Below are 11,746 nucleotides of genomic sequence, written 5' to 3'. Positions count from 1 at the left end.
GTAGGCTATTAGAAAAGACTGTCTTTCATATTAGAGTGCTACATAGGAGAGAGAAAAAACTAATTTTCGTATTAGAGTGCCACATAGGGGAGAGAAAATCCTTTATTAGAAGTCTATGCTTTAGTATATAGATAGTAGACTACGACTAACTATTTGGATAACGTTAGTTTGCATTGAAATACAGTAATACACACTAACACGTGTCTCGATGTAAATCAGTGGTTATCATTAGTAGGTAGGTCTGTGTACTGTTTACTTTCTAGAAGAAGAAAGAGTGTTGTGACTCATATATGTAGTCATGTGTATACTGTTTTGAGAATTGAATAAGCATGAACTATGACAATGTTAAAGTCATTATGAATTACATATTAGACTATTTATGTGCATTATATATACTTATATGTTAAGACCTATTAACATACAATTTTTTGTGTTTTATATTGCTCAAATTCATCTCAAAATATAATAATGGTATGGGTTAAGACTTGAAAGTCTAAGATATTGGAGTAAACCAACTTACCAATAAACTATATGTTGTACAAACTAGCAAAGTTTTGTGTGGTATGCAAAGATAAGGATGATCAGCTTTTAATAGAAGTAAAATTAAGGCATTGAGTTCTACTTTTAAATTTATTTTAAATTCTACTTTATGAAGCAAAGACTTTTAAATTTCTACTTTAGGGCACTACTTTTAAAGGGAGAGGTTTAAAACAGAGTTTTTTTCATTCAAAAAAGGATGATAGACTTTTTAGGTTAAAAGAAAATATGTTAAAAGCAGTGTTTTCAATCAAAAGTAGATGTTTAGATAAAAGAAAATATGATGCGTGGAGTAGATGTTCGAGAAATATACCTTCACTACTCTATAAAAATTAAATTGGCCGTTGAATTCAATTTGCTATAAAAGTTTATCAGCACTAGATTTTAGATTTTTTTTTTGTTTGTTCTGTTTTTCCATCAAGTTAATGTAAACATTTGTTAAGTAAATGTTCAAGAAATATACCCGTCGCTCCTTTATGCTATAAAAGTTCCGTCACTCCTCTATGCTATAAAAGTTTATCATCAGTCGATTTTAGATTTTTTTTTTTTTCGATTAAGTTAATGTAAAAACATTTGTTAAGTAAACTCTTATTTTTGTACAGTTTACTAATCATTAAAAGAGACAACATCCCCACTTTGACTAATGACCAAAGACGAGCAATGAGCTGACGTGGCATACACAATTTATCGGTAAATTAGAAACCGAACCTGAATATAGTCGGTTCTCATAGTCGTCGAACTAGACATATAAAACCTAATAACTTAAAAAAATAAGCTTTTATCCATCTCAAACACGCGTGCCCAAAAACCCCTCTCTCTCTCTATTTCCCTACCATGGCTGCAACCTCTTCCGCCCCCGGTCGAAACAACACCACCCGTCGAAACGGAGCAGAGGACGAGACCTTAGTATTCCAAACGACACATGGGGTCGAACCAATTTCAACTTTCGATAAAATGGGAATTAACAACGACCTTCTCCGTGGAATCTACCACCACGGGTTTGAAAAACCCTCAGCCATTCAACAGAGAGCAGTTTTACCTATAATTGAAGGTCGTGACGTCATTGCTCAAGCCCAATCTGGTACTGGAAAAACTTCTATGATTGGTATCGTTGCTTGTCAGATGGTTGATACTTCCACCAGAGAGTAATAATAATTTACTTTCTTGCCCTTGTACTTGCCAATTTCTTTTCTTTTTAGTATGTGTTTAATTGTTATTTTGTTTGCAGGGTACAAGTGTTGATATTGTCACCTACTAGAGAACTAGCTTCACAGACTGAGAAGACTATATTGGCACTTGGTGATTATATGAGTATACAAGTACATGGATGTATTGGAGGGAAAAGTATGGGTGAAGATATAAGGAAACTTGAGTATGGTGTTCATGTTGTTTCTGGAACTCCTGGTAGAGTTTGTGTATGATTAAGAGACGCGCTTTAAGGACTAGAGCTATTAAACTATTGGTTCTTGTGAGTTTTCGTTCCTTTTTTCTACTGGAATTAGTTGAGTTGGTTCGGAGTCAGGTTATTTATTGTAATTTTTTTATGTTGAGACAGGATGAATCTGATGAGATGTTGAGCAGAGGGTTTAAAGATCAAATTTATGACGTTTACAGATATCTTCCACCAGAGCTTCAGGTAATTAGTAGGTCTTACTGTCTTGCTTTGATAAGAAACCTTAATAGAAGTGACGACTTAAGGTCTTAGCTACTTAGTCATGCTATAGTCGGTTCATGTAGATGTTTGATATTTTATAGCCTTATATGTCATTGTATCTTGGATTATTTAATGTATGGTCTATATTGGAATGCCATAGTCTTGTAGTGCCCTTAGTGGTGAAAGGATTTTACTGCTTGATCACCTTTCAATACACGTTCCTTGTCGTGCATACCATATATCTATAATGAGCTCTTAAGGTTTAGATCCAAAATCCTATTACGGTGCAGTTAGTTACTCATGAAATGGCACTTGTGTATATGCAGGTCGTCTTGATCTCTGCAACCCTTCCACATGAAATTTTGGAAATGACAAGCAAGTTTATGACAGATCCTGTTAGGATCCTTGTGAAACGTGATGAGCTAACTTTGGAGGTATTTGTTTTTTTCTTGTGGAATTGATCTACTTTATGAGGGCAGCCTTTTCATCTTTATGGCATACTAAGTTTGTTGCTTGTGCTGTTTAATAACAGGGAATCAAACAGTTCTTTGTTGCTGTTGAGAAAGAACAGTGGAAGTTTGATACCTTGTGCGATCTCTATGACACCGTTACAATCACCCAGGCTGTCATTTTCTGCAATACAAAACGAAAGGTGAAATTAACTGTGTGATTTTATATATGTATAATGGGAATGAATATTTGGGATACTTACGTGGAGAAGAGTTTAAGGGATATTTTTTGTGGTCATCTTCCCATATGGGCGACCATACTCACTAAAAAGTTGGCATATCTCAAAACTATTTGTACCCAATGATTACAAAATTGACAATTTTTGAGCGTTGGATAGAATGTAAGCTTGGACATTCACATACCTTTAGGAGGCTAGAATTATTTAAATGGATTGATAGTTGTCTCCATGATTTTATATTACTTTACAAGGATACATTACTTACCCTAGATGTGGTTGATATTTTAATGTCACTTACTATAATTTATTATTCGACACAATAAGAGACCAGCATTAAAGTATCCGGGTTCGTAGTCTACACATATAGAACTAGTAATTGGTAGAGTACATATTAATTGGTAGATTATATATGTTTGACTTTGCGGGCTAATTACTGGTTTCAATCTGTTCTTTGTCAGGTGGATTGGCTTACTGAGATGATGCGGAGCAGTAACTTCACCGTCTCTGCAATGCACGGAGACATGCCTCAGAAGGAGCGTGATGCAATTATGAAAGATTTCAGGGATGGGGACACCCGTGTTTTGATTACAACAGATGTTTGGGCTCGAGGGCTCGATGTTCAGCAGGCATGTGTTTTGGATTCTCCCAGTTTGAGTTTAAGTTTTCTGCTTAGCATAGTGATCGTCTATTTAGCTTACAATGATATCATGCTTTCTTTTTGCATTACATTTTCTTTTTATTTTTAAATATCCTGTTTAGGGTTTGCCTTAGTTTAGAAATTACAGTTAGAGGTTGTCCTCCTATATCGAAACATCTCACAGTGGCTTTCCTAGGTCTTTACACTACTGTTGTCAACTCCTGATCCTTAAGTCATTTTTTGATACCAACACTGTTTTAGCTCTTCTTACTGTTTGCACTTTCTTCTCTGTCCTGCCTCTCTGGCACTCCAGTTCATTCTTAAGTCTTGACTGATCAGCAACGGTCGTACCCAATCAATAGGAGTATTCTTTTTCCGTCGTTCAATCGTCCGAGACAAACAACATACTTGTTGGTCTTTATCATGAAATTATTCATTTCTTTAAGAGTGTCTTCCTGGAGGTATCAATCAGGTTGGAATAATTTCCCTTGCATCTGCAATATACACTCGGAACTAATATTAAAATTATGCTCTACTTTTGCCTTGATCGTGTCATTAAACAAAGATAATAATGAATTACTGTTTATTTAACTGAATTGCCTTGGCTTTCTTATTTTATATTTATTTTAACACCTGTGTCTTGTTTTTGCCCTTTCATCAGGTGTCTCTGGTAGTCAATTATGACCTCCCAAATAATCGTGAGCTTTACATTCATCGGATAGGCCGCTCAGGTCGTTTCGGGCGCAAGGTAATAATAATTATTATTTTTCTAAGTTTGAGACTTGAGAAGCATCAATTGTTGATAGGTACACAACTAAGTGCTTTAATTGCAACCATAGGTGCATGGGTCAAATTTTGTTTGGTAATACACTATGAGATTCAAGATGCATTATTACAATACTCAGATGCATCTCCTGCTCTATGATCACTTCATAACTGTTAGCGACTGAAGTAGATTCCTGATTTGTTCATATAGTTATTTTTTATCTTTTCCACTCGAGATTACAAGGGTCCTAGCTAGCAGATAGTATAAAAGATTGTGTAATCCTTTAGAGACGTGTTGTAGGTACCATTATCAGCTGTGTATGGTCTTCTTCTCCCCCATGAGTGAAGAAGTTGATATGTAGCATGACCATGGTAAATCTACACAATATGCAATGACCAATAGATAAGTTTAGCTGGTTGATGTACAAGCTTAATGGATAAGAATTGGGATAATGCAACTGGATGCACTGATAATATATGTACACACTTGCAGTTGCTTTCTTTCAAAGTTTAGCTGGGCCATACATAAACCTTGTTAGGAATTCCCATTCCTGAAAGTTGAGAATGAGTGATGGATAATGTCTTATGAGTTACGATCCATCTAGACAGCTGATTTATTGATGTAGGAGGCCAGACACATCATTAGGAAATTGACCACCCTCACTGTCCATGTTTTCTTCAATGAATAATCCATTTGTTTATTCAAGAAATTGCCTAATGGATTCCGGAGATTACATTTCTAACCAGTTTTTAATATGATTCAACTGTTTGCAGGGTGTTGCCATAAATTTTGTCATCGATGATGACATCAGGATATTAAGAGACATTGAGCAGTATTACAGTACACAGATTGACGAGATGCCAATGAATGTAGCTGATCTGATATGAGATAAACCTGGGGTCTCATTTCTCATCACTCAGAGTGTGTAGTCGGAATGTTTGAGAGGATTACTGGTGTCATAGCTGGACGAATGCAAGAGCCTTCTGTGTGCCCGGCATGCATATTCAAAGACTTATATGTTATTATATGAAAGATTTATATGCTGTTTCCGTCGTTTGAAGTTTTACAGAATGATCTTAAGCTAGGAAAGGCATGTATGTTGGGGTTTTTGATTTGTTGCATATTTGTAGTAACTTGTTGAAGTTTGACACTATAAAATTCAAGCACGATTGACTATATAATGTCACTTCCAGAGGTCTTAAGTTCAACTCACTACGTACCAATCTGTTAACATATGCCTTTGTACCCAACAATTCGATAAATATGCAGTGTCAGATGTCTGCTGCCAGATGAAACACTAGATAATGTTTGTCTCTGAACTTCTGAAGTATGGTGACACTTTTAAGGGCCTTCCACTAAGCCCAAGCCCAATCTGAAATTCTAACAAACATTGGCGGGTACTTTTATGGTAAGGCCTCTTTTTGGGAAGGTCAAATTTCAAATTTCAAAACATAACGGCCAAACCCAAACCGAAATCAACGCACGGAAACTTTCTTCTCAATTCTCAAAAGCATTTCTTTCTTTCTCTTTTTAAAATCATCACATTGATTACTCTTTAAAAATGGTAGAAGATTCTTTTTCATCATCGTGGCAAGACCCACTTTTAATTACAGATGTTTCTTTGCAAGAAAATACCAATTCCCCACAAATCTTTACTCACTCCTCCGTTTCATTTCAACTAAACGACGTCATTCAAATGGAGCATTCCAATGTTAACGGTAAACGTTTTCTTTAAGTTTTATAGTGGTTTATTTTTTAATAAAGATTTGAGTTTTACCCCAGTTTGTTTAATAGATATTTTACGCCAAGAAACGATCTGGGACACCCCGAAGAAATGTAAAACCCCTATGAGTAGTAAGACTAAAGGTAATTGAATTGGTATGAAAATATAGTTTTTAAGTTTGGTTTGATTCTTTTTCTTCGATTTTTACAATGTGGCCATTTCCTGGTTCAGCTATTTCTTGGAAAAATGAGAGTTTATGTAGCGAGGAAAGGGTTCCAAACGGTAAAATAATTAATCTTTATATGTTTTATTATTAAAATGTACTGTGATTTGTCAAGTAGAGTCTAATTAGTGAGAAATTTACAGGTAGATCAATGTTGGGATTTTCTTTAACATCACCTGATTTGGTTCTCTGTACTGGTTCGCCTGATATTCCCAACAATGGCAATGAAGAGTTTAGGAACAGTAATGTGGTTGGGTCTATTGAGCTGTCATTGGATAAGGGAATCGATGGAAGGGACGGTGAAGGCGGATTTTATGATGCTTTGAATAACAATGTATCTCCAGAAGCTTCCCTTGATTTTTCACAAGTTTCTCTTCCTATAATTAGTATAAATGCAGGAGGGTCATGTAAGGTTGTTCCTTCTACTGGGGTAGAATTTATCGAAGATAGCTTTTTCACTGGGGGTGATGTTATTAGAACGGAAACAAGTATAGGGGATACTGAAGAAGGTGGTGTGCTATACCAAACTGCTCGGTGTGGGAACTGTTTGTATAAGTTTGAAGAGTTGGTGGCAGGAAATTACATTGTTGATTTGCATTTTGCGGAGATTATATTCATTAATGGTCCTTCAGGCATGAGAGTGTTCAATGTTTTTATACAAGAGGAGAAGGTGAGTAAATGATTATTAAGAGAAATTTTCTTATAGTATTATGTTGAACACATGAAAGGGTTTTGTAAATGTGATTCACTTTTTCCTGTTTCCAGGTTGTTTCTGCTATAGATATATATGATCTGGTGGGTTCCAATAAACCTCTAATGTTATCTGGTCTGAAAGCCTTTGTTAATGGTAACGGCGGTTTATCAATCAGATTTGAGGGGGTGACTGGAAAACCCGTCATCTCTGGCATCTCAGTGAAGAAAGACCATCAGGCAGGTAACAGTCTATTTATTTTGCAAGCTTCACATATTATTATATTTTACATCTATAAATGTTAGAAAACAATAAGTATTAAGATTTTCAGTATGCAATTTCTTTGCAGAATATCAGTTCAAGGAACTAACAGAGACCAAAAGAAATTTACAGTGGTTTAAAAAAGAGTATGAATTGAAGAGTAAAGAATGCCAAGAAACTTGGAAATCCCTGCGGGAGTTGCAAAATGAGCTCATGCGCAAATCCATGCACGTTGGGTCTCTAGGTACGAAATGTCCTGTACTCCTGTATTATGGTAACTTTTGCTATATGTTCAAGACTAAAATTGGGACCGTATCTCCACCTTTCTCAGCATATGCTATCGAAGGACAAGTGAAGGAGAAGAGCCGATGGTTTTTATCTCTAAGAGACCTGACTAAGAAATTTAAGGTACTATATTCGACTAGTGTTATCTGCGTTCTTTCTTTCTTGAAATGAATTAAAAATATAGATTAATTATTCAATATTTGAAAACAGATGTTAAAAGTGGAACACAAGAACCTGTTGGAAGAAGCATTGGAATACAAGAAGGGCCTTGAAGACATGACCCAAGTGACTACTATGATTGAGTGCACAAGTAAAGTTTTAGAAAGTTACTTGTGGCCAGATTGTTTGTTTAGATTTAGTATGTGTTTTGTTTAAGTTTTTCTATTTTATTGTAGTTCACCAAAATGAAGTGTTGGAAAAGGAGCACAAGGATCTTAAGCTCAAATTCATTGAAGGGTCTAAAGAAAGAAAAGAACTATACAATAAGGTTCTTGAGCTGAAAGGTTAGTTAATTCTGCCTTTAGAAAATGACACATTATATAAGAGAGCTGGTGATTTCTAATAGACACAAATTTCGGCAGATGGTGCAATGACAATGTTGCGTATTTATTTTTTACTTTTCTTTGGTAGGGAATATAAGAGTCTTTTGCAGATGCAGACCTTTAAATTCGGAAGAAATTGCCATAGGAGCTTCAATGGCAATTGACTTCGAATCGGCAAAGGATGGTGAGCTTATGGTGACAGCTAATGGAGCATCCAAGAAGGTCTATAAATTTGACTCAGTGTTTAGCCCACAAGCAGACCAGGGTAATGGGAAAAGCACAGCTATATTAGTAGATCACTTAAATTGGATACGTAGTTTCTTAAATTTCTCCAATTGATTAATATGTGTTTTCCTTTATGCTTGGTTGATTAGCTGATGTGTTTGAAGACACATCCCCATTTGCCACATCTGTTTTGGATGGCTACAATGTCTGTATATTTGCTTATGGACAAACAGGGACTGGAAAGACATTTACGATGGAGGGCCCAAAAGAAGACCGTGGTGTAAATTACAGAACTCTTGAGGAGTTGTTTCGCACCATGAGGGATCGCCAGGGACTATACCGCTATGAAGTTTCTGTAAGTGTCTTAGAAGTCTATAACGAACAAATTCGAGACCTACTTGTGCCTGGATCTCAGTCTGCAATAACTTCAAAGAGGTAATTAAGTGTTATTTTACGTTTTTGACTACTAATGGTGATACTTTGTAGTTTTTTATATTTTTGTTGAAAAACAATAAATATGGTATGGGCCTAAATGATATTTCTATTTGTGTTTAGGCTTGAAATTAGACAAGTGGCAGATGGAGTCCATCATGTTCCAGGGTTGGTTGAAGCCCATGTGAGCAACATGAATGAAGTCTGGGAAGTGTTACAAACAGGTAGCAACTTAAGGGCTGTTGGTGCAACCAATGCAAATGAGCATAGTAGCCGGTCCCATTGGTTTGTTTTTTCTCCACACCTTTTAATTTTTTTAATTTGAACACAAATATTTTTTGACATGTCTACCAACATAACATGGTTGAAAATGAGCTTTATAAGTATATATTGATTTGACTGAAATGAACCTATTCTATCAGTCAGGTGAATAATATTCTGTAGCAGTTCTTCAATAAGTTAATTCGTATACATTTACTTTTAGCGGTTAGACATAAGAGCCTAGTACTGAATCCTGAGTGCGGTGACCAATACAGCATTCACTGTGTGATGGTTAAGGGAGAAAACCTGATGAATGGCGAATGCACAAGAAGCAAGTTATGGCTCGTTGATCTAGCCGGCAGTGAGAGGGTGGCAAAGACCGACGTACAAGGAGAGCGCTTAAAGGAAACACAAAATATTAATAGATCTCTTTCTGCGCTGGGTGATGTTATATCTGCTCTTGCGACTAAAAGTCCACACATTCCTTTTAGGTAATGAAACTAAATTATACTTTGATCCAACAATTTAGCACTATGTGTGGGGTAGCAAAACGTCTTATTTGTTTACTCTTGTATTCTTCATGAGTCCATGAATTCTTGTTGTTTTTTACTTTTTTTTGTAGGAATTCCAAGCTAACTCACTTGCTTCAAGATTCTTTAGGTACTTTCTGCACTTTTTCATTTTTTTTGAACTTTAATCAGGTGGGTTGGTAAAACACCATATTCTAGTCCTTGTCAATAAGCATTGATAAACTTGTAACAAGTCTAATTGCTTAATGCGCCTTGCGTATTCAGATTGACAGCAAATATATGATTTGTCAAACTAGATTCTAGCCTTTAAATTTGTCACTTAATGTGTGTCAGCAGTAACTTCATTTTTTTTCCTCTTGAATTTTGTAAAATATTATTTATAATTTCTTATACAGGAGGAGATTCAAAAACACTGATGTTTGTACAAATCAGCCCCAATGAAAACGACTTGAGTGAGACTTTATGTTCATTGAACTTTGCAAGCAGAGTGAGAGGAATCGAGTTGGGTCCAGCGAAGAAGCAATTAGATAACAGTGAACTTGTGAAATATAAACAGATGGTAAGAATGTAAGATAGACAACAGCCTTAAAATGATTTTGATGTTTTTTAAGCATGAGATAGTTCCATGGAGCCATAGGGAACTTACTGTATCAGATCATTTACACTTTGTCTTGTCCTAATGCATCCCTATCCTACTGTTCTGTCAGGTTGAAAAGACAAAACAAGATATGAAAAGCAAAGATAGCTATATCAAGAAAATGGAGGAGACAATTCATGGTCTAGAGTTGAAAGCAAAGACAAGAGATCTTAACAACAAGAACCTGCAAGAAAAGGTATTTACAAATGGAAATATCTTTAGTAAAAAGCTATTTCAATTTGATTTTTCAACTTTCTTGATATGTCACCTAACTCAGCTTGTCATTTTTTTTTGGATTTTTTATTGTCACTCTTGTTCAGCCCTTTTTTTTCTTTTGCTTACTATTACAATATTTTTTCTTCTCAACTCGAACAAAATACCCCTTAATCCAAATACTTCTTTTCAAGCTAGGACAACCACAGGCTTTTATTAAAGTATAACCAAGAGTTAACGTCTTATCAATAGCAAGTGCTATGAATGAGAATGTTTTAATAAATCAGAGTGTTCTTGCTGCAGGTAAAAGAATTAGAATCACAACTTCTGGTAGAGAGAAGGCTAGCTCGGCAGCATGTGGACAACAAAATAGCAGAACAGCAACAGCAGCAGCAAAAACAACTGCAAGAAGAGCAAAATGCAAAGCCCCCTTTGTCTCAATTGTGTGGAAACCCAAAGATGTCCAACGAACTAACAAGTATTACCTATGTTAAGGACGAAGTAAGTCTCATTCGTCCTCTCACAGAGAAAAACAACTTCAAGCCATCATTACCTCCTCCAACAGACAGCTTGCTCAAGTACAATAACCTTATGGAGAAAGAAAACAAACCAGACAATTTTGAACAACCACCCTTGCCAAGAAGGACTGGCAGACTCTCCGTTTGCCCCCCTCTCCACAGAATTCCTGAGGCTCCAGCTCCTCGACGTAATTCCCTAATTCCATTGCCTGCTACAGGAAGGCTATTTCCAGGTCCACCTGTATTGCCGTTGCAGCCACATAATCCTGAACCCTTTAAAGATGTTATAGAGGAAAGTGAAAGCAACAATCTAGAACAGACTCCATATAGTGTTAGGGGTCAGAGAACTGGTACAAAAAAGTTTAATAGTATCCTGAGAAGGAGCTTCCAAAAGAAAGTTCAGATCAAATCTCCACTGCAGCAGCATATGAGAAAGGCCGGAGGTATGGAGAAAGTCCGAAACTCAATTAGTGGTAGGGGCAAGATTGCACAGAGAGCAATGATCAGCAATGCAACGAAGGTAACAAAGGAAATGCAGAGCCAAAAGGAGAAGGAGAAGAGAGGGTGGAACTTCTGAAATGTAGGAGTTGTATGAAACGTTGTAGTTTCTAGTCTTTGTACAGAATCTACAGACTAAAAGGCTCCTTGCCTTCCTAGATCAAGAAAACTTGTCAATTTGTCTGGATTCTGTAAGTCAAGATGGTCTTGCCTTCCCATCGCCTGTAATTAGAAATTCTTGGATTAGCATTGAGTTTTCTGTAATTTCTTCTTGTGCTACTTAGCACTATATATATTAAACTTGTGTCTGACCTATAGATGAATTTGCTTTATTGGATTCTTTTGCTTTCTTTGCTTAAAGTAGTGCCTGACATGGTTCAAATTTAACTTGAACAAAAGTGAGATTCTTCAAGTAAGAAAGCCAA

General features: G+C 36.1%; 2 protein-coding genes across 3 annotated transcripts; both read left to right on the top strand.

The window, feature by feature from the left end:
- The first annotated feature begins 1,304 nt into the window (after positions 1-1,304).
- Positions 1,305-5,463, top strand: LOC147519117 (eukaryotic initiation factor 4A-3-like). The gene is given in 9 exon segments (XM_086590787.1): positions 1,305-1,682; positions 1,766-1,950; positions 1,953-2,005; positions 2,093-2,173; positions 2,518-2,625; positions 2,724-2,843; positions 3,338-3,505; positions 4,178-4,264; positions 5,056-5,463. Coding segments are annotated over 9 exon segments (1,227 nt in total). The 5' UTR covers positions 1,305-1,371; the 3' UTR covers positions 5,170-5,463.
- A 259-nt stretch (positions 5,464-5,722) lies between these two features.
- Positions 5,723-11,634, top strand: LOC147519116 (Di-glucose binding protein with Kinesin motor domain-containing protein). Of its 2 annotated transcripts, XM_086590785.1 has the most exons (17): positions 5,723-6,000; positions 6,077-6,148; positions 6,237-6,287; positions 6,372-6,898; positions 6,994-7,162; positions 7,269-7,424; positions 7,512-7,588; positions 7,676-7,775; positions 7,861-7,968; positions 8,096-8,272; positions 8,382-8,667; positions 8,788-8,949; positions 9,201-9,416; positions 9,548-9,585; positions 9,851-10,014; positions 10,163-10,288; positions 10,609-11,634. In XM_086590785.1, the coding sequence occupies exons 1-17, from the start codon at positions 5,844-5,846 to the stop codon at positions 11,398-11,400; spliced, it is 3,378 nt and encodes a 1,125-aa protein (XP_086446911.1). In that variant the 5' UTR covers positions 5,723-5,843; the 3' UTR covers positions 11,401-11,634. The 2 variants fall into 2 exon arrangements, with proteins under 2 accessions (XP_086446911.1, XP_086446912.1); XM_086590786.1 differs by lacking the exons at positions 6,077-6,148; positions 6,237-6,287.
- Positions 11,635-11,746: the final 112 nt, after the last annotated feature.

This window comes from Coptis chinensis, chromosome 2 (assembly GCF_015680905.1).
Source record: "Coptis chinensis isolate HL-2020 chromosome 2, ASM1568090v1, whole genome shotgun sequence".
NCBI classification, from domain to species: Eukaryota; Viridiplantae; Streptophyta; class Magnoliopsida; order Ranunculales; family Ranunculaceae; genus Coptis; species Coptis chinensis.
The sequence above is the reverse complement of the archived record's forward strand: the minus strand, read 5'-3'. Positions and strand labels throughout refer to the sequence as shown.

Excerpts from the sequence above, each read along its gene's own strand:
- LOC147519116 (XM_086590785.1), top strand. The coding sequence starts at position 5,844 with ATGGTAGAAGATTCTTTTTCATCATCGTGGCAAGACCCACTTTTAATT. Across the intron at positions 6,899-6,993 it reads TTTTTATACAAGAGGAGAAG|GTTGTTTCTGCTATAGATAT; the intron begins GTGAGTAAATGA and ends TCCTGTTTCCAG. Across the intron at positions 9,417-9,547 it reads AGTCCACACATTCCTTTTAG|GAATTCCAAGCTAACTCACT; the intron begins GTAATGAAACTA and ends TTTTTTTTGTAG.